Raw genomic sequence first — 9953 nt, 5'->3', positions numbered from 1 at the left:
AGTTTCTCTTAGAACCACAGGCTGACCCCAAGTGGATGGGGTAGAGGCGGGAGGGTGGTGTGTAGGAGACCAGGAGCAAGGGAATTCAGTAAGGCACTCGAGAACCTCAGAGGCTGTCAGCCACTTGGGACAAAGTTCTGTGAAATGGAGATCTAACCCAGAAGAACAAGGGCAGTTCCCAGGAAATTTACAGCCTAGATAGGACAAAGATAAAGTACCAGACACAAAAAGCAATTCCACAGAAACTGCCCTTGCCACGTCTTCCCTGACCACAGCTTCCACAAAATCCCTGAAGTAGGTCTCCGGGTCCCAGAAAGTACATTCACTGCTTCTTACATAACTAACTTTTAAGAGGTACAAAGATAATTTGTGGTAAACCATCCTGTAAAAGCAATCAAATGATTACTTCAATCTAAAATATCTAACTCAAGTGCTACTGAATTATGACTATAGCCCTCATGAGAAATAAATGAATGTAAGCTTGTTTCTCATATAAAAAAAGAATCCATTTATGCATATATTTATTAATTAGGATTGTGTTCTCTGTATTGTAAGTAACAAAACAAAACCCTGTAGGGGGCTTTAAACAAACCTGGGGAGTAAGCCATCAATACTGCTCAGCATCTGAATGAAACCAGCAGACACTCATACCTCATGGTCCCAAGATGGCTGCTGCACCTCTGAATCTCAGTGTGTACTTTAGGCAGGAAAAGAAAGGAACAGAAGGGGCGCCTGGGTGGCTCAGTGGGTTAAAGCCTCTGCCTTCAGCTCAGGTCATGATCCCGGAGTCCTGGGATCGAGCCCCACATCGGGCTCTCTGCTTGGCAGAGAGCTTGCTTCCTCCTCTCTCTCTGCCTGCCTCTCTGCCTACTTGTGATCTCTGTCTGTCAAATAAATAAATAAACAAAATCTTTAAAAAAAAAAAAGAAAGAAAGAAAGAAAGGAACAGAAGAAGGTTTAGTGGTGCCTGGATCAGAAAAGCAGAGGCTTTGCCAGAAACTTCCACATGTGTGCTTATATTGTCCTGGCCAGATCTGTGACACATGGACTCTGCTACCAGCAAGAAACTTGGGAAATCATTTCTACAATGCATGGCCTAGAGAATCAATCTATAGATTTGCTGATCCCTTTGTACCTAAAATGACTGTTTTAAAGGCATTAATGTTTATCTATTAACCTTCACCATGCAGATTAGTTCCAACTGGGGCTGGATACAGTAGAAGCAAAGAAAGGGAGCTTTGGAACCCAGTAGACATGGATAGGAATCATTGCTCCAGCATTTACCAGACATGTATATGGCATATATTTGTTTATTCTCTTTTAAAAGGTTACTTTGTGGGGTGCCTAAGTCAGTGGGTTAAGCCTCTGCCTTCAGCTCAGGTCAGGATCTCAGGGTCCTGGGATCGAGCCGGACATCAGGATCTCTGTTCAGTGGGGAGCCTGCTTCCCGCTGCCTCTCTGCCTGCCTCTCTGCCTACTTGTGATCTCTGTCAAATAAATAAAATCTTTTAAAAGGTTTCTTTGGGTTCTGTTGTTGTTTAACAACATGCATTCAGCTCCAGTCATGATCCCAGGGTCCTGGGATGGAGCCCTGGGTCTGGCTCCCTGCTGGGGGAGGGGGCTGCTTCTCCCTCTGCCCCTCCCTCTGCTTATACCCTCTCTCTCTCTCTCAAGCAAATAAATAAAATCTTTAGAATTATATAAAAGACTACAAAGCACTCAGAACAGGGCCTGACACACTGAAGCATTGATACCTTTATAGTAAACAGCTTGAAAATTCAAATAAAGCTATTTTGATTAAAAAAAAAAAAAAAAAAAACCTTAGCAAAAACCTGTTAGCTGTACCTACAAAACCTATGAACCCTGCACTTGTTTGTTACTCTTAACAGTAGGGTAAGCCCACATCTGGCACATGCGCTAAACAGTTGAACAAGTATTTGAGTACTCACAACTTGCTTTTTCTCTCTATAAAATGGGAAAATGGGGGCGCCTGGGTGACTCAGTGGGTTAAGCCACTGCCTTCGGCTCAGGTCATGATCTCAGGGTCCTGGGATCGAGTCCCACATCAGGCTCTCTGCTCAGCAGGGAGCCTGCTTCTCTCTCTCTCTCTGCCTGCCTCTCTACCTACCTGTGATCTCTCTCTGTCAAATAAATAAATAAAATCTTAAAAAAAATAAAATGTGAAAATGGCCATTTCACAGGATGGCTAGGAGGTCTATAAGACTACATAGGTAGGGCGCCTGGGTGGCTCACTGGGTTGGGCCTCTGCCTCCAGCTCAGATGGTGATCTCAGGGTCCTGGGATCGAGCCCCACATCAGGGTCTCTGTTCAGCAGGGAGCCTGCTTCCCCCTCTCTCTGCCTGCTTCTCTGCCTACTTGTGATCTCTTTGTCAAATAAATCAATCTTAAAAAAAAAAAAAAGACTACTAGAATAGACTACTAAAATAAAAATTCCCATCTACTGAAAGAAAACTAACATTAAAGCAGGCTGCTAAATGCTTTTGTCTGTTGTTCTACTGAGGACTATAGCCAAGGATACAGTCTTTCCGACTGCTCTGCAGAATTGCCCTGAAGCTTATTAGATACAGGGGATTATGTATGCAGAAGAAAGGTGTATGCGTGCTTGGAAGCAGTTCTCCAAGTCACAAGCACAAAGACAAGTCACAAGGTATAATTTGCTATGGTTGTAACAATTAAGGTTTTCTGATTTCCACACAGACTTGTGAAAGACCCTTAGGTCATCTTAACATATGTTCCTATCATATCTGATAGTTTAAAAATTTTGCTTGCCATGTCCCTGCTTAACTGGTTTTCTGGTTCTTCCTGTATTTGATTTCTCCTGGAGGTCATTTGAGATGGTCACAGGAGGCTGATTATCAGTCTTCTACTGTAGTTTTAGTGCACACCACCTACTGCCCCCCAGAAACTTATATTTTACATAAGCGATTACTTTGGAGGGCAGCCTTGCAAATAGATTATTTTTTGCAATGACTATGAACCCACAAAAGAAACCTTTCCAACCTCAGTTTTAAGAAGACTCTCCCAAACTGCTTATCTTAGCAAAAACCTGTGTAAAAGCACTACCTCTGACCCTCTCATAGCTTTGGTCAGGGTTGTTTTTTATGTTTTTGTTTTTCTTTTCTATTGTTGTTTTAATTATGCAATGCTTAGTATTTGGGTCCTGTTGCAATTAGCAGCATTCTAGAAATCAGAATTACTCTAGCCCATGTTGTACTTGTGATTGTTCAGTTATTACTTTAACCAAAGCTACCCTAACTTCCAACATGTCTCTAATTTACCTGGTAGAACTGAGGTAATCTGTATATATTATGAACACAAGCAAAAAAATATTGAAAAAATGGACTTATTTACACTTAAAAGATGGACACTTAATGTCCATCTAGAAAGATTGTTCAATGAGCATATTATCTCAAACTGTTAAATCAGGAGCTGTTAAAAATTACCTCACTAAATACAGTAAACACAGAATATAGTAAAAAAAAAATAAATAAATAAACACCATATCTGTGCTGTAGCCTATATTACCAAAATATCCTTTCTAGAATTGTGGGATCTTTTTTGGGGGGGGGGGGGGCTTGTTTCTGTGTGTGTGTGTTCTCTCCAGTCTTGAGGTATATAGAAACAATACAACCTAAAATTAAGATATTCAAAAAACTGGTTACAATCAAACTATCTCCTAGATAGTTTGGGAGACAGTAGAGAAAATCAGTAGAGAAAGTGCACTGTAACTTAAGATACTGAACAAGCTTAAAGTGATGCATTGAGAATTTTAACATTTTAACCAGGATGTAGATAAAAGTCATCAGTTCTCTCTCTTATTAATTTATCCGTTCATTCATTATATCTTTATGGGTTGATATACCAGACACTATATGAATTAACTTATTTAGATTAGGTTACACAACAAATGTTCATGATGGAAAACTGAATTTGAGATAATATGGGTGATTTCAATTTTATTTTTCTTGATATAATTTAGTGTAAGGGCAATGCCTAACTTTATAATAAAGGAAAACTTCAAATATTGACTAAATTTATCTAAGTATACAAAATAGTTTAAGGGAAAAAAAGAAAAAAAAATACACAACTGTGAAGGGTCCAAGAACAGAAAGATGGGTAAAGGGAGGAAAGTTGTTCAGGGTGAAAGGCGGGGAGATAAGGGGGGACAGGAGTGGGGGCAGAATTCCAAGGCGGTGGGTGGAGAAAGGGGTGGAGCCTGGACAATTGACTCAGGTCTAAGTGGTCGCCCAAGGGCTATAAAAGCTTGGTGAAACCTGGTTAGGACTGCAGCCTGAAGTCCAGGACTGGAACACAGGCAGAGACTGGTGGGCGACAGGGGCTTCAGTCCTACAGGAAAAAACGCCCAGAACAGAAGCGATCTGGTCCGACATGCAGCACCTGCACTGGTCCCACCTGCTAAAAGTCTGGCTTTTACTGAGCCAGCTTCCCAGAGAGATCCCAGCCCAGGACGATGACAAGATAATTAAGGCTTGCGGCCGCGAGTTAGTCCGCCTACGCATCCAGATCTGCGGCTCGATCTCCTGGGTGGGAAGGGTTCACCAGCAAGTGCGGGAACCTCGGCAGGCATCAGAACCACTTGCAGGTGAGCACCCCTATCCCCCCACCCCCCACCGCCTACGTACTTCCAATTACTGGTTGAGAGCGGGCCACCAACCATTTAGAAAGGCACCGGCACTCCTGGCTCCAGAGCGCTTGGGCTTCCCGCGCTTGGCCCTGACTCAGGTTGTGATGCCTGAAAGTTGTGTTTTCCCTTGTAATTGCTCTTCTAGTAAGTTATCACCGGGGAGCTCACCAGAGGTAGAACTAGCAGCGGGAACAACAAAGGCCTCTCCTGAGGGGCACGTGGAGCCCTTCACCTCCTGGCAATCTGATGATCTGGATGGGGAGAGGGGGGCCACAGAGGATATTGGTTGCGCAAAGACCGGTTCGAGGTGGGACCCATTCAGGTTGGACCCGAGTTAAGTCCATGGGCCTGGGAGAGGGAGTGCTGGGGGGCTGGAGCAACTGGACAGAACATCTCAACTTGAGAGGGCTGGAGGCAGTCAAGTGTGCACTGGTTTGAGTGCCAGAGGGCATGGGGCTGAACTCAGGAGACCACTGAGAGGATCCTGCAGTGGTAAACACAAAGGGGCTCACTAATGACTCTACTCCTTTGCAAAAAAGCTGTGCTGTGGCCCACACTATCGAAAATTTCCTCTTTTAATTTTATCTTTATTTGTAAGGGTCACCAAAGGGGAGAGCCTAGCCTCCTACCCTCTTTGCCCTGGACCTTTAAGTTCATTTGTACAGTAAGGGATTGAAGAAAGAAAAGGGCCTAATCTACAGGAGAAACTGAAGAGGACCTAGAGTCAAGGAAAGTTTGCCCAAGAGAAGTTTTCAGCTGAAAACCTGATTGATGCTTCTTCAAGCATTTGGAAGCTGTAGTAGATGTTCTTTAAAAGCAAGCCCCCAGAATTGAAGACAGCTCAAATCTGAAATGGTTTAAAAAACAAAACAAAAACAACTTCATTAGTAATCAACTATTTATAAAGATAAACTGGAAGTTAAGTTTAAGTAGCAATGCAAACTTTCACAAACTGTTCTAAGCAGTGTAATGGGTCATATTAAATTCAGAAAATGCAAGCTCAATTATGAATAACTTAGTATTCTATATTTCACAACATATATTCAGTTTATGATAAGTCACAACTATAGCCTATCTATCCTGTATACAAGTGACTCTCAGATAAAATTATTGTGCACACAAACCATAATTTGCTTCTCTTTTATGGGATTTAAAACATGATTATAAAGCTATTCACTTTAGTTTTCTATACTGTTGGTTAGAGACTGATTTATTTAATGCACGTTCTTACAGAATTCTTATATAATATTACTAGAAGAGTACTACAAAGTTCAGGGATTTACTGATTCAAAGTTGGGACAACCAAATTGTATTGTGTTGCCTTTGTTAATTCACTTTTTCTGAATAAATAAAATATGCTCATATTAAAGACAAAAACAGATATATAAATATAATAAGAAAAATGAGAAACATGGATATTATAGGCTTTGAAAAAATATGTGAATTTAATGAGAAAATTTTTTAAAAATCTGTTTTAATGAGGAATTGGAAAGCAATGTTAATGAGATATGTAGGGGCACCTGGATTGCTCAGTGGTCAGAGCATGTGACTCTTGATCTCAGGATTGTATGTTCGAGCCCCACTTGGTTGCAGAGAGTACTTAAAAATAAAACCTTAAAAAAAAATAAATAAAACCTTAAAAAAATTTTTTTTGGAGATACGTATGTATATCTCCTGACTTTCACTTAACACACTGTGAGCAGTTTCTCACATTGTTAGTCTCCAAAAATAGAATTTAAAACTTCTTTATAGTATTCTATATCATAAATCTACTATATATATATATATATTTAACCATTTTTATTGGACATACAGGTTTTAACCATTCTTAATGGACATTTAGGTTGTTTCCAAATTGTTGCTTAAAAATGATTTTCTGAGCACATTTATATATAGCTTTTTAGCCAAATTTCTATTTCTGTAGGAATATTGTGATTTCAAATTATTTTCAAAGAACTCTCTTAATTACTACCCACTACATAATTTAATTGGAAATAACCTAACATGATATTGCCTGCAAGTGAAGATCAAGAAAAATGTTTAAATTACTAGTTAAGAATTTTTTTGAAGTATATGTCAATATACTTGAGTTTAAAACCTCTGTTGTTAGTTTTGTTTTCATGTTATTAAATTGTTAACTAGCCATTTTTTTCCTACAATGTGTGCATAAATAACACTTATTGAACCCCTTTTAAAAAATAAGAGACAGATATTTTTAACTAAAAGAGGTCTCTGGTAGTGAAATTTTAGTCCAAAATAACAGTGGTTAAGAGATGTTTGTGTGATTTCAAGTCGATTGGGATATTATCTTTTATTTAGAATTGAGAAGGTAAAGTTGCTGTTGATTGCAAAATGTTTCAAGATAAGTTAAAAAAATACTTTTAATAAAAGTGCAACACAAGCAACAAAAGCAAAAGTAGAAAGGTGGAACTACATCAAACTTAAAACTTCTGCAGAGCAAAGGAAATAATCAGAGTGAAAAGGCAGGCTATGGGCTAGGAGAAAACATTTGCATATCCTATATCTGCTAAGGGTTTAATTTCCAACATATATAAGGAACTCCTACAACTCAATAGCAAAAAAGATAATAACCCAGTTAAAAAATGGGCTGAAGACTTGAATAGACATTTTTGCATAGAAGACATGCAATGGCCAACGGGTATAAGAAAAGAAGCTCTATGTCATTAATCATCAGGGAAATGAAAATCAAATGGTAGGGGCGCCTGGGTGGCACGGTGGTTAAGCCTCTGTCTTCGGCTGGGGTCATGATCTCAGGGTCCTAGGATCGAGCCCTGCATTGGGATCTCTGCTCAGCGGGGAGCCTGCTGCCCACCCTCTCCCTGCCCCTTTCTCTCTGCCTGTCTCTCTCTCTGCCTACTTGTGATCTCTCTCTCTGTGTTGAATAAATAAATAAAATCTTTGGGGGGGGAAAAAAAACCATGATGGTATCACTTCACAGCTGTCAGGATAGTTATTAAAAAAAAAAAAAAAGAGAGAGAGACGGGTGACTGGGTGGCTCAAGTCAGTTAAGTAACCCACTTTTGACTTTGGCTCAGGTCATGATCTCAGGGTTGTGAGATCAGCCTCCATGCTAGTCATGAGGTCTACTTGAGATTCTGTCTCTCTCCCTCTCTCTCTGCTTCTCCGCCCCTTGAAAAAAGACAAGTGTTGTTCAAGATGTGGAAAAATTAGAACCCTTGTATACTGTTGGTGGGAAGGCAAAGCAAAATGGTGTAGCACTATAGAAAACACTATGGAAATACTATAACACTATGGAAACACTATACATTGCTCCAAAAAAATATAATTACCATATGATCAAGCAATCCCACTTCTGCATCTGAAATGAATGAAATCATGATCTTGAAGAGATATTGCCATTCCCACATTCACTGCAACACTATTCACAATAGCCAAGATGTCAAAACACCTTATATGTCCATCTACAGATGAAAAAGAATGCCAAAAGACACAGCCTCTGAATAAACACAACAGAAGCTACAACTGTTTTGCCTAATTAATTAACTGGCTTTAAGTACATGGAAATTTACTATTAGCTTTTCTGTGCATTCAATAAGGCCCCAATTATAGGAGATTTAAATTAGAGCAGAGGGAATTTTATGAAGAGGCTGAATTAACCTTAGGATATCTTACTGAAAGAAAATGCAAAAATTTCTGACAACTAAAAAATGGTATAAATTCTCATCTGTCAGTTTAGAACTTGAATGAGAAAGAGCATTAGGAGGAGAGATAAAGTAGTAGCTTATTGTTTTATTTGAAGTAAATACTCTGGGAAAAATGAACTGTTAAATAGATGTGTGAGGGATGTCAAAGACGGGTTACCTCCTGACATTTAGATCAGAGCAGTTGAAGATTCTGCCTTTTAAACTTGATCCTGAAGCAGTAATTTGCCACCATGGAATATTAGATAGGATTACTATAAGAAGATATTATCCAGTAAGAGAAATTCATCTGTGGTCAAACTGAGTGTTTTCAATGACCAAGATGCCTTCAGAAATCAGGAAGAGTCAAAACTGCCATAATGAAAGCATTAAGGGGACATGAAGAAAGGTGACTGAAGGTCTGTGGAATAAAGCAGAATCTTGGTGATGCTACAGTAATTTAAGCCACCCAACTATAATACTCTAAGCTGTTTAATCAGGATATTTGTTGATTCTGTCTTGGTTTAATTCTATTAAAACAATGCTTTTTTTATGTCTGTGCAAAATTTTATTTTCCCGATGTTCCTTGATTTGAGTATTTTTCTCTCTTTCTGTTCCCCTTTTAGAAGTCCTGCCATCCTCCATCATCCATACGAAAACCTTAAATACAATGGTGGAACACATTCCTAACTTCTCACAGGAGCTGAAGGCAGCACTCTCTGACAGGGAGCCATCAATAAGAGAGCTACAACTTGAAATGGAAAGTTCAAATCTTAATTTGGAAGAATTGAAGAAAGCTGTTCTTAGTGGACAAAATGAAACTGAAGACAAAAGTCTTTCAGAATTCGAAAACTCAGGCTTAGATAAACATTCCCGAAAAAAGAGACAGTTCTATGTACCCTTAAGTGATAAGTGTTGTAATGTAGGTTGTACCAGAAAAGAGCTTTCTGCACAATGCTGATGAAAGTATTGTGTATTTCATCTAGTAGTCACATGATTCTTGATGACACATTCAGTGATGCCTCTGTCACCCCACTGATTATTAAAATATGAGAAATCATCACTTAATGTTTGGGCTTTTCATTTGTTGTGTAACAAAATATTCCTCACCTTATTACAGTTTCTTCTAATAATACTTTTTATTCCAAAAAATAGTTTTGCCTTCTTATTAATGGTATAATTGCTATTGCTTTTTTAATGTTAACTTAAAGTGACACAATCTTTATCATTGTGACCACACACAATAACTCAAAATTTGATAGCTTAGTAAAACATTTTGCTTTGCACTTGTGAGAAAGGATAAGCCTACTTTTAAAATTTGTATTTGATAAATTATAACCTGTCACCCGCTCTTTTTCATCCAGACCGAATACCCAAATGTTATTTCACTACTTAAAAACATATTAATAACAAGAGATAAAAATAAAAAATAACTTACATAATGCCTAACACCAGGTACACAAAAGGGATCAAAATGTTTTTAATTGAAATTAATTCATATTGGATATATCAAAAATACTTGAGTTTATATGGCCCCAACTCAATTAAATGGATTTAGTATCCAGTCTGGTTATTTGCAATTAATACTCCAATAAGGCACATAATCTTTTAAAATCTATTAGAAA

The 9953-nt window shown here is 38.7% G+C and overlaps 1 protein-coding gene across 1 annotated transcript; it reads left to right on the top strand.

Moving 5' to 3' along the window:
* Positions 1 to 4410: 4410 nt before the first annotated feature.
* Positions 4411 to 9396, top strand: RLN1 (relaxin 1). The gene is made up of 2 exons (XM_059411992.1): positions 4411 to 4624; positions 8955 to 9396. The coding sequence occupies exons 1-2, from the start codon at positions 4411 to 4413 to the stop codon at positions 9287 to 9289; spliced, it is 549 nt and encodes a 182-aa protein (XP_059267975.1). The 3' UTR covers positions 9290 to 9396.
* Positions 9397 to 9953: the final 557 nt, after the last annotated feature.

This window comes from Mustela nigripes, chromosome 9 (genome assembly GCF_022355385.1).
Source record: "Mustela nigripes isolate SB6536 chromosome 9, MUSNIG.SB6536, whole genome shotgun sequence".
NCBI lineage: Eukaryota > Metazoa > Chordata > Mammalia > Carnivora > Mustelidae > Mustela > Mustela nigripes.
The sequence above is the reverse complement of the archived record's forward strand: the minus strand, read 5'-3'. Positions and strand labels throughout refer to the sequence as shown.

Bases quoted from the DNA above. Each gene is read 5' to 3' on its own strand.
- RLN1 (XM_059411992.1), top strand. From the start codon at position 4,411: ATGCAGCACCTGCACTGGTCCCACCTGCTAAAAGTCTGGCTTTTACTG. The intron at 4,625-8,954 runs GTGAGCACCCCT...TTCCCCTTTTAG, and splicing joins GGCATCAGAACCACTTGCAG to AAGTCCTGCCATCCTCCATC.